We start from the raw sequence: 17781 nt of genomic DNA, 5'->3' as shown, positions 1-17781 counted from the left end.
TAACAAATAAACCCTCAAATTTAATAAGAAATAGAAAGCACTGCATTCAGAGTAGCCACCCAAAAAGCTGACAATGTTCGGATTTTCCCATCACCCCACCTGGTGTGCAAGAGCACCCAGTGCCAGAATATATGCAGGCTGGGTCCCACCATTCCTTTTAACTCGTGCCAATCTGATAAATGCAGATATGTCTTTTCCTATTTGTTCTTCTTTGATTATTGTTGAGAAAGAACATTGTCTCCTACCACAGCTACCACTGAGTTCCCCGGCTGTGCCCACTTTCCTCTTCCTCAGGTTACTGACTTACAAGTCCTTGAGAGTGTTTCCCTAATGAGCATAGCAGTGGGCTGCGCTCTATTTCCAATCCTCCCCCACCCCCATATTCTCCTGAACACATCCTAGGTGAATCTAATTTCTTAGGGTTTTTTGAATTTTATTATTTGAATTTTATTTGTTTATGTATGTGTGTCTGTCTGCACATATGTGCATGTGGACACCCCCAGAAGTAGAAGAAGGCTTGAGAGCCCCTAAAGCTGGAGTTGATGAGCCACCAGATATGGGTGATGGGAACCAAACTCAAGTCCCTTACAAGACTACCATGTACTATTAGCGCCAAGCCATTTCTCCAACTTCTATCTTTTGTTTTGTTTTTTTAAAGCTAAAATAATAGGCAGTATTTCAGTCACTGCCCAACCCTATGCAATATAGCAGTGTGCTACATAAGCATTTCTCTTATTTAAAAAAAAAAAAAAAGAGCTAATGTTAGATCAAATACTTGGTTGGATTTGTTGTCATTGTTTTTATGCACTGAACTCAGAGGCTTAAGGATTCTAAGCATACAGTATACCACTAAGCTACACATCTTGAGCCCTAGAAGCAGAGTTTAGAAGTCCACTTCAACTGTTTCACAAGGGAGTTTGACTTTATCTCAATATTTCCATCGACTCAGAAAAAAACAGCTAAGGCTTCCAGGGTCTATAAAGGGCTCACCACAACTTTCTGACAGTTCTGCTGGAATTTATATGAGTTCCAGACCCTCGCCACATTGTTGAACCCTGAGTGCTCATGAGGGCGTGCGTGGGCAAGGGTATGACTTAATTCCCTAGGTTTACTGGGCAGGAATACTTGCTGCTCTGTGATTGGTCTCAAGAGGCATGGGCTGGTCTTTGTTAAGATATCAAAAAACTGGGGACAAAGACCTCAGGCCCTCAGACCAGCCATCTGCAATGCTAGTCATGACTACACAGTCAAGAATTTTCTATCTTGTTCCACTTCTTCTAGCCAGCTATGTGCAGACAATCCCCAAGCCGGAAAAGATGAAGGTGAGTAAGGTCCATAGAGAGCACAGTGGGGCTGATCATGGTTGCTCTTGTGCTCTACTCCCAGACTCCCCTCCATCCCTTCTTGCAAGAGCCTCACCTCTGTCTTACTCTCCTGGTGGTCACGCCAAACCTTTCTTCCCTTCTTGGGTGGTCTTCACTTTCATAAACAGGTGTTGTTGAGTTGCACATGGGTAAAGAGGAAATGTGCCCCCTAACAACGGTTCTTTCTCCCCTGCATCCCTAAGTGGATGCCCCTACATGCCACATTAGATCAGAGCAGGTCTGAAGTTGGAATGACTATTGTCATCAAGGAGGTAGGGACTTGGGTTTGGAGCAGTGGCTGAGCTGAGCAATCGCAGATACAACGATGAACAATGAAAGAGCTTCTTTCTGAAAAACAAGAGCAAGAACAACAAAAACTAATGTGGATTTTTAAAGACAAAGGAATGCATGGGGGAACCAGAACTGGAGTCTTAAAGCAATTGGATTTGGAGCACCATGTGTCTGAGAACCTAGTCTTAGCTCTACTCTGTCGGGTCCCAGCCCGCGGGAAAAATCAAATCAGGGTTCACCTAAAAGAGGGAGTGGGGGTTGAAAGTAGGATACAGAGACTCAAGAAATAACAAATCAAGTCAGGACATTTCTGATCAAGATTCCCTTTATTGCCGACTAGCAAGAACATATATAGGGCAAGGACAATAGGATCTATTCTCATCTCGCTCACCCTAGCCCTCGGGCAAGAATGCAATAGCCTAAATTGCTCCCTGTAGAACTTCCTAGTTCTCTGAGTAGTTCCTTGTAAGAACTTCCTAGATCCTCTGGGTGGTTCCAAGTTGAGACTTCTCTACTTCTTTCAAAGGTAAATAGTCCAAGGATAGCCTAGAACACAAGACCTCGTGGTGAGGTCAGCAACTTGAAGGTCACAGCATACAGCCAAAGCACAGGATTTCTGACATGGCAGAATTTGTCATGGGTCCCCACAATACTCTCGATTTGGAGCTCAGCTGCCTTGTCAACAATCTCCATCTGTGTCACAGGAAGAGAAGGGACAGTAGATGCCATCAAACACTCATTCACACAGCAGGACATAAATTCTGGGGTATAAATTCGGCCCATTCCTAATCTGTGGGTTCTACTATCTAGCTTGGCTGGGAGATCAAATTACTACGCACATAATTTTTTCTACAAAAGGCAGATCTGGGAAGACTTTATCTCACACCAAAACCAACAAGAAAACTTGCTGGGGGAAATAGGGTTTTTATGTTACCCAGAGCAGCCTTATTGGCCATGGAGACTCAGAGTTTAAATAAAAGCTGCTTTAGAGGCTTGGAGACCTAACATTCAGGCTCAAAATCACTTGAAAGAGCAGAGCAATCAACATCGAGAATAAACTGGAGGGGCTGGTGAGATGGCTCAGCAGTTAGGAGTGCTTACTGCTTCTACAGAGGACCAGGGTTCGATTCCCAGCACCAACATGGTAGCTATACAGCTAACTACCTATAACTACCTCTTCTGATCTCTGTTTGTTTCCGCATACACACAATGTACATATAAACATACTCTTGCACATATAACATATACATGAAATGAAAATAATTTTTTGAAGAGAAAAAAAGAGCTGGAATATCTTGGCATGGTGGTTCCTGCTAAGAACTTGGCACTCAAGGAGCTGAGGCCAGGGTACTGCCATGAGTGTGAAGACCAGCCTGGCTGAGTTAAAATGAGGCCCTGCCTCAAACCCTCCCACCCCCAGAGAGCTAAGATGAGTCTTCAAGTTCCGATCCTCTCTAAGATGCTGCACTGTAGCTCCCTGCCCACTCCCCTCGCCCCGCCCCCCAAAGCACCATGCCAGTGATAGAACCATCAACTATACAGCACTGGGAAGCTTAGGCTTCTGGTTTGCAGAGCTCCTTCTCTGGGTGGGAGCAGATGGTGCTGTCTCCTTCTCCGTCCTTCCCAGCCTGCAGCATTTCCAGGAAGTCTGGCTTGAATCCTTGTCCCTGTCTGGACCTTCATTGGCTCATAGGGAAAGCCTGTTTTGATATTTCTTCTAGCCGGCTCAGCGATGCTTTTCGCAGTGGGTGGCTTAGACCTGCCGCTCTCTTTTCCTGTGTTGTGTACCCCTTGTCTTCCATGAGCAATTTATAGCTGCCCACCCCCAGCAGAGTGAGTGGGTCTTGCTGTGCAGGTGAGCATCCATCCACCTTTGCACTGTAGGGACCCAGCCAGGGCAGAGACAGAAACATAAAGCTAGGACCTACATTACAGGGTGTGCCATGAGAGTTTCCTGTAGAACTTATTTCTGATGTGTGAGGATGTGCTCAAATATCTTCAGATATGACTGGCTAGTCCGTCTCAATATGAGACAAGACTTTAGGACTCTCCATATCCTTTTTTGGCACATACACAGTTTGTTTTCACAATGTTGTCATATAAGACAGCCATATGAGTAAGAGAGAGGTAGAAGAGAGAACTCCATTAAGAAAACTGTACTAGATTCTAGAGTGACAAACCTGGGAGCTCTGAAGCTCAGGGATGAGAGCTGCCAAAACCACAGACACTGAACGGTAGTGTTGGACCCTAGAGTCCAATTCAGGAAGGGGGTCACCGCGAGAGACCACTCAAGTCACACAGGCTGGATGTATAGGTAAAATTTATTACTGACACATCAGAAGTCCCAATTGTTGATATGTCAGGGTCCCTCAGCACTCGGGAGGTGAAGGACCCCGAGTAGCTGTTACAGGCTAGTTTTTAAAGGCTAAAACCACAAAGCAGGGGGGGTTGCTTATCAAGTTAGACCATATGGACATTGGCGTTGGGAGACCTCTTGTGGGGACTTGGGTGTGGGTCCCTAGGGCAGTTACTGGAAACCGTATGGGACCTTTGATAGTGGGGAGCTCGCATGTAGCTATTCTGGGAACTAGGGTGGAACTCCTGAGGCTAGCAGTAACAAGAACTGGGAGAAGCCTCAGGTCTTACATTTTATAATTTTTTAATTTCTCAGTAGATTGGATTCCAGGCTGGAGATCTTTCCATTCTCTCATGTTCACAAATTGGGTGAGAACTCAGAAGACCTGGGGAAAGAGAAGTAACTCAGCCATTTGAAGCATTCGAGCCATGAAAATCTGGAGTGCTCGGAGAGCAACCAGGCAGTGTACCTTTAATCCACAGCTGTTTGCAGCCTCGTTCTCTCAAAAGCCAGGCTTCTTTACTCTGTGACACCATTTACTTCACGTTCCTTTCAGCCCGATTCATCTCCACCTGGCCTAGTCTCCTTTCCATGCTGCCACCTACTTGTCACTGCTGTGGAGTGACAGATGTCACGCTCTACATGAGTCCCACTTTCCAGTTTTCTGAACTCTTACGCAATTCCTGTTTGTTCCCTGAGTCCTGGCTGCCACCTTTGTTGTTCACGCGAGCTTTGAGCGATGAAACAGATGTGGGGCATTGTCGTCACGCATAACAAAGCTTTCAAATTTCTTCCAGATGGACTGCTACAAAGACGTGAAAGGGACCATCTACGACTACGGCGCTTTCCCTCTTGGTGGGAGGAACCGCATTCAGTTCAAGCAGTACGCAGGCAAGCATGTCCTCTTTGTCAACGTGGCTACTTATTGTAGTCTGACAAGTCAATACCCTGGTAAGGAATCCAGAGCCATATGGCTCTATGATGAAAATTCCCAGCTGGATATATTCTAAGTCGTTACATTGGGAAGTCTATTCCAATTCTGGGTCATGGTAATTTAATTTACTTCATTCCCCAGTGTCTCAAACTGGGAGGCGACGCCCCACAGGTCAAACCTTGCCAGTTCATTTTATTTAAAGGACTTTACTGAAGCACAGCGTATACTTTCCTGTGGCGGCCTTCACACATCCTCACGCAGAGGACAGTAGTTGTGTAGATACTAGTGATGGGCAGCACGTGATCTTCAAAGCCAGAAACAGCATCCAGCTCTTTACAGAAGAAAACAAAATTGTTGGCCCTTTTCTTGGGTAGGCCTGGTGTCTGCTTAGAGATTTCCCCTGGAATCAACATCTACCAATGTATTTGGTAAAATATCAACGAGTCAGAAAATTCCACAAGTGTTCATGGCAAATACGGGAGAGAAGATCCGAGACTTTTCCAGGGAACGTTACAATAACCACAAAACCAAAAACCGCAAAAGAGGTATAGGGGGTTTTCCCTGGTGTAGCATGTGACCAGAGTAGTAACTTCAGGAGAGGGCTCTTGGCTGCTTGAACTAATAGGTCCTTCTTGTGGATTATTATGGTATGCAGTGCGCTTTTCAGAAATAGTGTATTCACAAGGCTCAAAAGTCAAAGGAGCAAAAAGTCTTAGAGTGAAAATCTCTGTCCACTTCCTGCCCCTCTGAGAATACCAGCTCATTTGCCAAGGGATGCTCTTTGTTCTGAAGGCCCCATTGTTAATATTGTAAGCACTATTTGATGTCTTCTAAATTAATAACGTACATTTAAACTCAGTCCAATTCCCTGTGCTTTTTTAGTTGAACCATAATTCACCTTATCAGTTCATAGGGACCTTAAAAATGAATTATCTCCTGGCGTGGTAATGCATAGATGTTATTTCTATACTCCAAAGGCTGAGGGAGGAAGGTCATGAGCCTGAAGCCAGCCTGAGTACTAGGGTGACTGTATCTCAAAGAAAAAAAAATTACTTACTTAATTTCCACTTGGCATTTAACAGATAAGTAAACCTGGGAAAGAATTACTAATCAGCTTGAAGGTAGGCTTCCCAATTCAAGAGAGAAAGGTTTTATGATAAAGACAAGAAGGGGTAGGGGGGAAGAGAGGAGAAAGTGTAGAAATGGGGAGGCAGTCTCTAACTTTAAAGGGGGCCTTTGAGAGATGCCAATTGGTCAAGCTGAATCCTAGTGTGATAGGCTCACATTTGTCAACAGTCTAAAGGCATAGAGGCCAAAAGGGGTTAACAAAGAAACCAACCATCCAAGTCCTAGCAGGACAATTGGGCAGTGGATGGGAGCACAGGGGTTTGGGCTTTGGTTCAACCTTGAGGACTTTTTTTTTTTTAAGATATAGAATTTTTTTTTTTTTTTTTTTTTTTTTTTAACTTCTGCAGGAAGTTCAACTTGAAGCTATTGGCTTCTGTTTCCTGTCAAGTTTGTCCGTGCTACTCAAAATGAGCTAGCCTGGACCAGGAGAGAACCTTGCTTCTCATCCATGCCTATCCCTTTAGAAAAAGAAAGGAATCCATTCTCTCAGTCAGCTAGCAAGGAGGGCTGTGCTATTCCGAGCTAGCTTTGTTTAAATATTGTCTGGCTTTTGAGTAACAACAGAGGCTGGAGCCGGGCGTGGTGGCGCATGCCTTTAATCCCAGCACTCGGGAGGCAGAGGCAGGCGGATCACTGTGAGTTCGAGGCCAGCCTGGTCTACAAGTGAGTCCAGGATGGCCAAGGCTACACAGAGAAACCCTGTCTCGAAAAACAAAAACAAAAACAAAAAAACAACAGAGGCTGGGCTGCATCTCAAAGGAGTGAATTTGGAATTGGGGCCTGGGAATCCCTGTTTGTAAAAGAACCGAGTGTGAGTGTGAGTTTGAGAAGTGTAGCCCCCTGAGGGGAGCGGGCGGGCTCAAAATGCACGCCTAACTGCAATCATGACACTCCAAGCGACAGATGGTTTTCTCTTTCTCTTTCCTTCCCTGTGAGATGACTAACCCATAGGATCTTCCTCCGGTCAGCCAGAGCTACATAAATTCCCATAAGTTGCTTATGGTAGAAACAGACCCAAGGGGTCCTTCATGGATACGGGGTGTCCAGGTCAGGCCTTCATGCTGTCTCTTTTCTCACCGCAGAACTGAACGCACTCCACGAGGAGTTGAAGCCGTTAGGCTTTGTTGTGTTGGGTTTTCCCTGTAATCAGTTTGGAAAGCAAGAACCGGGAGAATTTGCAGAGATTCTCTCTGGGCTCAAGTAAGTACCTGCCTAAAGCCCAGGAAGAGGTCTCTCAGCCGCCTTCCCTGTCACAGCGGCCCTTCAGATCCTCTGAAGCACCAGGGAGGGTTGGTGATTCACAGCTTCCCGGCACCTGGCACCTGCAAGCGGATGTTCATTGATGAGAGTCTCTCTTCATTCCTGACTGAGACCCGGATGGATGCTGGTGAAACTGGAGATGAGCTACTCCTGAGACAGAAGCAGGAAAAGGATGGACTGGAATCTAGAAAAATGAAGTGAACCAGAGAGGCTAATATGCAAAACAGGCCTTTGTGTCCTCCCTACCACCACCCCACTGCAGGACCTCTGCCTTTCTGGCTTCCTCTGTCTGCATCTCGATGGCCTACCTTTCGCCCTCACATCCCAACCTTTGGCTTCTTGCAGGTATGTTCGTCCCGGAAAAGGATTTGTACCCAATTTCCAGCTTTTTGCAAAAGGGGATGTAAATGGTGAAAAAGAACAAAAAATCTTCACCTTCTTGAAGGTGAGTGAATTGCTGGAGATGGTACAATTCCTGTCCCCCAATCACCCTAGCAGCACTTTGGGAGCTTACATTTTTCCGTAGTTTGCTTATGGGAGAAATGGGTGCAAGGACTCGTTCCTGGATGTGGGGTTGGTCTTTCTGGATGAAACTTCCTGCTTAGCATAGCGATGTGAGCCAGCCTGTTAGCATCCATGGAACCCTGGCTTTGTGAGGCCCAGAGCTGTGCCCAACGGCAGCTTTTATCTAGCCCAGTGCTCATTGACACTCATTCCCTCACTCATCTGAGGTATTTTTTGACATATGTCTGCCTCCTGTGTGGTAGGCGACATAGTAACAACAGAGAGCTCAGAGATGTACAGCTGCATACACCACTCTTCCTGAAGTAACAGAACAGGGGGAGGAAGGCCTCATAAACTCCACCCAGCTAATTTTTAAGATTCCCCTTTATTTGAAGGCCAGGGGTCACGTGTAAGTTAGTCTTACAGTGTCTTTTTCAAACTAAGTGACAATATGTGGTTTAGTCTCTTTTCTTCTTTGATAAAAATCTTAGTAGCTCTAAGTTGTTCCCAAAAGGTATGTTGGAATTCCACTGGTCCAGAGAGCGCCAGACCTTGGGAATAACATTAAAGTCGAAGTCATCCACTTTGCAGAAAGGGAAAAATGAGCCTGCACAGTGGTATTCACCCGTGAGTTCAGCACTTAGAGGGAGAGTCATGAGGATCAGGAATTCAAGGCTGTCAGATCTGCAGATCCACGCTGAGCTTGAGGCCAGGATGGGTTACATGAGGCCTTGCCTCATACAACAAACAAGAACAAGAAATGAAAGCTTGAAAGGCAATTAAGTATGTCTTAAGCTGGGCACTGTGGATGTGATGGAGCCCTGGGCTGAGGGACAGAAAGAGGGAACACACTTAGGCTGTGATAGCAGAACACTCTTGGTGATTGGCGTGATGGCGATTATCAGAATCCGTGGGGTTAAGCAGGACCCACAGGAGAATAAAAGGTTTGGGTCTCGTGGGAAGGGGAGCACCTGTGATGACGACACCCTGGATGGTCTTGGAACAGGAATAATGTGTTTTCTTTTCCCCCACTTCCCTGTTGCAGCACTCCTGTCCTCACCCCTCAGAGACTGTGGCCACAAACAAACATATCTTCTGGGAGCCAATAAAAGTCCATGACATCCGCTGGAACTTTGAGAAGTTCCTGGTGGGACCCAATGGAGTTCCTGTCATGCGCTGGTTCCACCATGCTCCTGTGAGCACTGTCAAGGCTGACATCCTGTCATACATGAAGAAATTCAAAGCCATGTAGGAAGGCCACGCTTCAGACTTCTTCCTCCTTCTCCCTTAAAGACTGCTGTGGGGGAAACTCCATCTTCTCAACACACTCTTTACTTAGCTGGACTCTACCTGCCCTAGTCACCCCTACATTGCCTAAGACCCTCCCCTGCACAAAGTAGATTTATGTCTGGAAAGCTGTAGACATTTTTCCCCTGTAACATATATCAGTTGAAAAACAAACAAACAAGCAAAAAATATGAAAAAATGTAAATCCAGAGACCCCAGTTACAAATTTGGCTGGGTGCTATGACATCAGCAGACATTATAGGCAGGCAGAGACAAGAAGAACATGAATTCCAAGCCTGAGCTCTCCTCGGAGGTCTTGTGTCAAAAACAAACAAGCAAATTCATCAACAAGCAACCAGATTGAACCATTCAAATTCAAAGGATAGGAGAGTAGCTTGCTTGGATGTTGTATCTGGAGGAAGAACTTCCTTGGCCATTCTGACTCCTTCTCTCTCCAGCCTGAAAGTGTGGAAACAGCAACAAAGAATGGTGAGACAATCTAGGTTCCTCCTCCTAAAATTTGTGTCTCCTAAGACAAATCTGTCATCCCTGACATCATGCCGTCTGCCCTTCTCCTATGGCCAATCTGAGGGAAAGGTGGGAACAGGTTGACTCACACATGTCTCTGACTGTACAAAAGTGCCCCTGCCTGTGTGTTCATTATTGGTTCATCTAGCACTTCTGAATGGATGCATTTTATCATCTGAAGGATAGGACCACTCGGGCCAACCTGGGACTCCTCAACTTCAGAACTAGACACATTGTTTCCAATAAAATGTTATCTGAAGCATTCAAGACCTCTGTGGTTCATTCCTCACGGATGCTTATGTTTAAGTCTCTCTTCCTGCTCACATTACAAGTGACAGGCACATATGGACCTCCTCAGAGGCAGTATCTAGCTATCCTCCCAGATGTTTAGAAACCTGTCACCTGATGGCTCTGCGCTGGAACCTGTCTTTGGGAATTGCCTCAGGCCAACACTGCTGCATGAAGTCTTGGCCTTGAGAGTTTAGCAGAGACCCTTTCAACTCCAGGGACATCTGGGGAGTTGGCTGTACTCTTTTGTCCATGTCTTGTGTCCCAGTCCTTCTCTTTGGTAAAGCCCACTTCTCTAACTTGCTGTATCCTCTAGTTGTCATTCAGGATGAGCGTCAAATTCAGAGTTACATACCAACTGGAACCCCAAGCCTAGGCGTAGACAATTTACTAATGTCCTAGTTTAACATTTTTTTCCTGAAATGTTGGGTGTCAAACTGGAACTTACTCATAATCGGCAGATGCTGTAGGCACTGAGCCACACAGCCCCCAGGAATCCAATAATCAGGGTGAATTAAAATCTCCATTTCACAGTCTTCTTTCTAGGAACTCCAATGTGCAATTATCAATACAGGGAAACAATGCATGTCTAAGAAAGAGATGCTAATGTGACTCACATAAGGCTAAATTATCCACCACCTGGTTAGTGATTAGGAAGTAAATGCAGCACAGAGAGCTACTGCCACAAAGCAACTGGTTATTGAGACTTCCCTCCAATCTGAGTGGTCCAGCTTACCTTGGATGGATGCGTGCTTGCGATATGCTGGTACTGAAAAGCAGTGATTGGTGGTAGAATGGTCATCATTGCTGAAGGAAATTAACAGTTTGGAGAGACACAGTGAACAGTTGGGGTGATACATGATGAAATAAAAGCTCAATGTGAAACCATGCCTCCTGCATTCTTTAAAAAAAAACAAAAACAAAAACTTGCGCTGGTTGTGGTAGCAGCAGGATTTGCTGAAGGATGTAGAAGCAAGAGGACCACTGTGAGTTCGAGGCCAGCTTGGTCTACAAAGAGAGTCCAGAGCAGCCATGGCTACACAGAGAAACTCTGTCTTGAAAAACCATTTTAAAACAATCGCAGGCCAGATGTCATGCTGCACATTTATAATGCTGGCATTCAGAAGGCTGAGACAGGACAGTCACCCTAGTCAAGGTCAGTCTGAGCTACACAGTGACATAGGGAGAATATATCTCAAAATATCAAAACGAGAGAGAGATAGAGACAGACACAGAGACACAGAGACACAGAGACAGAGAGGTGGGAGGGAGAGAGGGAGGGAGACAGAAAGAGAAAAATAGCAACAATATTTCTCATGTTCTTCTACTCAACAGCACAAGAAAACTATGCTCAATTTGAAATTTAGACTGTTCCTCTAAGCCAGCTGCAGACACTGGTTGAGGGAGGAAGATCCTCTAGATGTCAAGGCTTTGACACATCAGCACACCCAGCGTCCATAAAATGGATGCCGTGGATGCAGGGTTACTCGCTAATTAAACTCCTAGAGCATTGTTAGGAAGCCTCTCGCAGAAACAGGGAAAGAACGGCCAGGGTTGAGGTGAGAGAGCAGAAATAAGTCAAGAGGTGCTGACCCTGCCCCTTGCTTGGGCAAAAGAGAGAGCTGGCCCTGGTGGCCCCATGCAGGAGAGCTGATGGGCAGACCAACTCAGCTGCCACTCAAGCCATGTCCAGGGTTTTGAAATGGCTCAACCCCAACATCTTCCCCATCTATGAAGTGCTAGAGTACATGAGGGGCTGGTCCTGCAGATCCAAAGCTGTGGGATCTCCATGACACAGGGCAACAGCAGGATAGGCTAGAGGAAGCCTGATGAGGCTCCAGGACTGATAGGGTAGCAGAAACCAGAGCCCTCGAACCAGCCCAACGACTCACTGCAATGAACATTTACAAGTAATGCTGTGTGGGCAAAAGGGTGTGACACACCACAGCTACCACAGTGAGATTTTTTTCTCTCTTCCTTCTTTCCTTCTTTTCCTTTTTTTCTAAAAATTAATTTAATTTTTTCTTTTGAAAGGGAGGTTGTAAGGGCAGAGGGTACGGAACCAGGAGATGAGCAGGACTGGGGTGCATGATGTGAAATTCACAAAGAATCAATAAAAAAAAATTTTTTTTAAGTCAGGAGGTGACACTGGAGTGGTGACCCAGGACTGTAATCCCAGGAGGCAGAGGCAGGAAGATCTCTGTGAGTTCAAGGTTTGTCTCAAAAAACCAAAACAAAAAAATAAAAATAAAAGTTAAAAAGTCAGGAAGTCAGAAAAGTGGGCAAAGTGGAAAGGACTTACGGAGCAATGTTGGGATGCATTGTGAATATGTTTCACAGCAATTCTATGAATTTTCTGTTTAAAAAAAAAAATAAGTGTGAAAAGGGCCACTTTAGTCATGTTGTTGAATAAGTCTTATGTTTAGTTTTTAAAATCATTGTGTGTGTGATTGATCAGGATGGAGAGCAAGCACATGCCATGATGTCTGTGATCAAAGGATGGCTCTGTGGGGTCAGATCTGTCCTTCTGCCTTGACAAACATCTTTAAGATGCTGAGCCATCTCCCTGGCCACCAACACTGTTGAATACTTTTAACAACAGCAAAGAATAAGCCTTGGGCTTTAGCTGTGCAGAGACGCCATGAGCAAGGCAACATTAAAGGCTAACGTAATTGGGGCTGGCTTACAGTCTCAGGGGTTCAGTCCATTATCGTCGTGGTGGGAAGCATGGCGGCGTGCAGGCGGAGAGGGAGTGGGAGGAACCAAGAGCTCACATCTTGATCTAAAGGCAGCCAGAAGAAGACTGGAGTTCCACACTGGGCAGAGCTTAAGTGTAGGAAACCTCAAAACCCACACCCATAATGATCCACTTCCTTCAACAAGGCCACAACTCCTAATAGTGCCATTCAAACGCATGAGTTTGTGGGGGCCTATAGACTCCTATTCAAACCTATTCAAACCACCACAAAATAATAATAATAATAATAATAATAATAATAATAATAATAATAATAAAAGACAACAACAACAATAATAAACACATGGGTGTTTTGTGTGCATGCATGTCTGCACACCAGAAGAGGACATGGAATCGCATAAGACCACAGACAGTTATGAAGGTTGTGAGCATCAATGCGGCTGTTGGAAATCGAACCCAGCATCCCTGGAAAAGCACCCAGTGCTCTTAACCAGTAAGGCATCTCCCCAGCCTCAACAACAACAACAAACAACTGTTGTGGAAGTTTGGGTTTATATGTACACATGTTTTTGTTTTAATCAGAAAAACTACACTGTGGCTTCTAGGCTGAGAGTTGATTGTTCCAGCACCCAAGGAAGCAGGGCACGGGATAGAGTTTTTCTGATAGTCTGAAGACCTTGAGTGTATACTTGGCAGAACATCTTAAGTATGGCCTCAGCAATTCACGTGATTCTTCTGGTGGAGCAGAGAGCAGGAGAGCAATGGCTGTGGACAGAGCGCCTTTGCAAAGGGCTCCCAACAGCAGGTAAGCTACATGCTGAGTAGCTGCAGAGTGAGGATCAGGAAGACAGGCCACCATGGACTCCAGGTTCCCAGGAGTAGAACAAACCTTGCAGTGACAGACACATCGGGTTTGTATGCACCTGCCCGACTCCACCTTTTGGTCAGCCAAAGTGATTTTTATCAAAATGATTTAAAATACCGTTTGGAGAATTTAAATGCTGAATTTAAGGAAGCCATAGTAAAACCAAGGTTCGGGTGGAAGTGGTACAGACTCCGAGATCCCCAGGGTTGGGAGGAGAGGCCTGAGATATCTAATTTTGGTATCAACAGATCTTGGGGAGGCCCATCCTAACTGAGGCATCTATATCTCTTACAGCTCCTGCTTCTGATGAGGCTCACAGGGCGTCACTGAAGAGCAGGTGACAACGTATTAAGAGCAAGAAGCACCAGGAAGTCTGCTGTGAAAGCCTCTCCTGGGAATGGCTGCACAGGCGGGACCTAAACAATCGGCTATATCAATGGACGTGCAAACGTGGAAGGAGGAGAAATGTGGGGTCTTACTCCTAGACAAAGAACTATAGGCAACTAATGATGACCGCTGGGCGGTCCCAGGGATTGCTCACACAGAGTGGTCAGTCTTGAAACTAACTATATACATACCAACAAAAATGGACTGACCAGGTTGTATTTCTATTTTTATGTGTAACAGTAATGGTCAAAGAATATATATGTAACACTAATTTAAGGAAAGAAGATATAGACTTGGTTCAAAAGAGAGGACCTGAGACAGGCTGGAGGGAAGAAAACGAGGGAAGGCGGAATAATTCAATTTTAGTTAAAAACATACTAAGGAAAAAAGAAAATGCCTCCACCAGATTGGCCTATATGCACGTATTCAGGGCAGTTTCTTGATTAATGATGAGTATATGCACCTGTAACCTGGAAGTGGCGGCGGGAAGATCAAGAGTTCAAGGTCATCCTTGGCTACACCTAGACTTTGAGACCAATGTGCCTGTAAGGTCTCTGTGAAAGAGAGAAGAGGCGATGACAACTAATGCAATTTATTTCACCGCTTAAGACTTTATAACTAAACCGGGCGTGGTGGCGCACGCCTTTAATCCCAGCACTCGGGAGGCAGCGACAGGCGGATCACACAGCCTGGTAGCTTCTTTAAAGTATGAGAAATTTTCCTTTCCAATAGGGGTGACCTTTAAACAGACTTGAAAAAGAACGTTCTTTTTATATAAAGTCTCTTTATTGATAATTGTGTGACCAGGAGAAGGAGGGGGCCGGCTTCACTGCAACCCACACAAATAAACTTTTGCGACCAAAGCTACGGTTCAGGTTTGTGCTCACCCCAGCCCACTGTAGCCACAACACCACCTCTGTGGTCGCCACAAAGACTGTGTGGACTAAGAAGTATTCTGCAAGAGGGGGAAAAAAACACCAACCACGAAGGGATTCGAACCCTCAATCTTCTGATCCGAAGTCAGACGCCTTATCCATTAGGCCACGTGGTCCCACAGCTCCCAACTGTGAAAAAGTCTAACAAATGTCTTGAATGTGAGCAGCGGGCCGTCTACGTTCTTTACTTAAACATGTTCCTCGCTGCGAACACTATTCCAAATATGTAACTGATACTCTAAAAATCTAAATCGCTTCTTGGATGTCGCCCAGTAACAAACGAAATGCAGATCCCACGCCTTTAATCCCAGCACTCTAGAGGGGAAGGCAGTCGGATTTCTGGGAATTAAGGCCAGCTTGTCAACAGTCAATTCCAGGACAGTTAGGGCTACAAAACGAGACCCTATTCTCACAAAAAACAAACAAACAAACAACAACAGCAAAAGAGCAGATCCCATTGTTCTCCGAAAGCCCAAAAGTGCGTAATGCCCCGAGCGCTTATCAACTGCTGCGGTTTTTAGTAAAGAAACAGAAAAAGGAAAAGAATTCACCATCTTTCTGCAATCCTCGCTACATGTGGTTCGCCAGTTTAGTCAGGTCTGAGACCCTCTGGGAATAAACAGCAATCCTGTAAGGGGAGCCGGAAGACCTTGCTTCACCAGGCAGTCGGTAAACCATGCTGTGCCTCCTCCAGTGTGGCCCTTGGAGAGTACAGGGTGGTGGTTGGTTCATTGTCAGCTTGCCACTCAGAATCTAGTGAGTAGGGAGCCTCACCTGAGAAATCACCTTGATTGTCTTTACTGATGTGGGAAGGCTCACTCCGAATGTGGATGGTACCTTCTGATAGCCAGCACTGATTTTTTAAAAAAGCAAACAAAGAGAACAACAAAACAAAACCAACCAACCAACAAGCTCTGCATGGTAGAAGGTAAATTATTCGCCTTGGCTGATTTGGATCAGTTTCCAGCCTTACATTATTGACCAAAGACCAAGAAACCTCTGGTTTTCCGTGCCAGGTTGGGACTGCTGAGGTTCCCCTGCCCGGTGGACTCTGCGACGTGAGCCTGCCTCTGTTGGGCCGCACCACCAAGGAAGCACCCAGCTTCAAGGACTCAGCAAGAACTGCGAGGTTCATGGCCTCTCAAGTGTGCATCAGCTGCCGTTACTATTTCAACACAAGTCAATTTATACATTCATCCTATCAGTTCTGATGATCCTCTGGAGAAACCCAATACGGATCCTCGCACTGCCCACTGCTTGCGCTTCCGAAGGTTACAGCTGCCAAATTGCACTAGAAAACACTATGTGACTTCTTTCCCCCCGTAATGGGCTCAGTCCCCCCCACCCCCAGTATTGGACTCAGTCCCCGGGGGACTCAGTCTCCCCCGTATTGGAAGTGAGGACGAAACATGATTCTCTGGAACAGCCAGCCAATCCGGCTTCTTTCTTTCTCTTGCTCTGGGAAAGCAAGGTCTCTTGCTCTGGGAAAGCAAGGTCTCCACGTCAATGTCTGTCACCCAGGCTGACAGTGTTAGCAGACAACCAGGGTCCAAACTCACTCTGAGACCTAAAAACATGAGAGTTTATTTATTTGTTTGTTTTTTAAGGAACAAATTGGAGTGTGACGCTCAGCATGAACACTGTTGGAGAGAGTTTTGCCCAAATAATTTGACAGTTTGAACAGAACCAATTGTGTCAGTTAAAAAAATTCGATTTAAGAAGAAATGGAAAACATTGATATCTCTGAAGCTGCTGCGCAAATTGAATAGTCAAATTTTGTCAGAGAAGATGTTAAACTGAGAACAGTTTAGTGGGATGATCTTTGAAATAATGCCAGGATAATTATTTCCCTAGGCTCAACTGTATCAAAACAGAGAGAAGACTTTCCTTGTTTATGAGTCCCGCCTTACCCTAATTCTAAAAGCAGAGACAATGTGTGTCTGTCAGAGAAGAGCCTATATATATACTTTGCTTTAACTAGCATCTGCGTGTCCTCCAAAGGATCATATGTGGTCATTGTGATCTTGACCCAAACTCACTTACTGAATCGCAGAGGAGCGAGAGAAGCGAAGGGAGCTGGAAAGAGGCTGAGAGAGAGACAGACCTGCCTTTGACCCTAAGGTAGAAAACGCAGAGGCAGACATCCGGTTGCTCATTCATTCATTCAACAACCCGCGGGAGCTCTGAGGAGCAACAGCCTCCCAACCTGGGGAGGAGAAGGTGCTCTTTCCAAATTATTAGAACTGGTCAGGAGTTCCCTCAAGTCCGTTCGAGTTCAACAAGTCCCACAAGCAACTTCCAGGCTGGCAATAGCCCTTTCCTGTTCTGGCACACCAGCTGAGGTGTCCTGTGGCTCCTCCCTCCCACTCACTGCTGGGCCATTCTGAGCGCAGAGGGCCTTTGCAAGCCAATGCTCCTAGAAAGGATTTTTGGTATGCCTTTGGCACGTTCGGTCCCACGCCCTTTATTTCCCGGTCCTCTTTTTGTTATTGTAAATTTCACTCATTTGCTTCTGATGAGAAGAGGGCTTGAGGTCATCTAGGCTTTCCCCACCACCACCACCATTTTCAAGAAGACGAACTGCACCTTCTGGAGAGACTTTTCTTTGTCCATCCAACAAGACTAGAAGTTTTCAGTAAGAAAAAGACACTACCCCAGCAGGCCCCACTGGGATTCGAACCCAGGATCTCCTGTTTACAAGACAGGCGCTTTAACCAACTAAGCCATGGAGCCAACTGCTATGCAGGCACTCTGAGTAAACCTCTATTTAATTTCTAAAGATCACGTTGTTCATTTGTTTCAAAACAATTTCATATCTTTTTAGTGTTTGGATTTTGGGGTTTTTTGTTTTGTTTTATTTTGTTTTTTGTTTTCTTTCTTTTACCATAGATCTAATTTCACTTCATTGTGTATTATGCACGAGGAGTGCTCTTGAGAAAGCCAAGAAAAATCAACT

General features: G+C 45.5%; 1 protein-coding gene and 2 non-coding genes across 4 annotated transcripts; 1 reads left to right on the top strand and 2 right to left on the bottom strand.

The window, feature by feature from the left end:
- The first annotated feature begins 1235 nt into the window (after window positions 1-1235).
- Gpx5 (glutathione peroxidase 5) lies at window positions 1236-9089 on the top strand. 2 transcript variants are annotated; one of them, XM_051143246.1, is made up of 5 exons: window positions 1236-1322; window positions 4809-4962; window positions 7156-7273; window positions 7679-7778; window positions 8883-9089. In XM_051143246.1, the coding sequence occupies exons 1-5, from the start codon at window positions 1236-1238 to the stop codon at window positions 9087-9089; spliced, it is 666 nt and encodes a 221-aa protein (XP_050999203.1). The 2 variants fall into 2 exon arrangements, with proteins under 2 accessions (XP_050999203.1, XP_050999204.1); XM_051143247.1 differs by lacking the exons at window positions 7156-7273; window positions 8883-9089 and having other exon boundaries at window positions 7679-7740.
- A 5779-nt stretch (window positions 9090-14868) lies between these two features.
- Trnar-ucg (transfer RNA arginine (anticodon UCG)) lies at window positions 14869-14941 on the bottom strand. Its single transcript has one exon. It is a non-coding gene; the product is annotated as a tRNA-Arg (tRNA).
- Window positions 14942-17484: 2543 nt separating this feature from the next.
- On the bottom strand, window positions 17485-17558 carry Trnat-ugu (transfer RNA threonine (anticodon UGU)). Its single transcript has one exon. It is a non-coding gene; the product is annotated as a tRNA-Thr (tRNA).
- Window positions 17559-17781: the final 223 nt, after the last annotated feature.

Source organism: Acomys russatus, chromosome 3 (genome assembly GCF_903995435.1).
Source record: "Acomys russatus chromosome 3, mAcoRus1.1, whole genome shotgun sequence".
NCBI classification, from domain to species: Eukaryota; Metazoa; Chordata; class Mammalia; order Rodentia; family Muridae; genus Acomys; species Acomys russatus.
The sequence above is the reverse complement of the archived record's forward strand: the minus strand, read 5'-3'. Positions and strand labels throughout refer to the sequence as shown.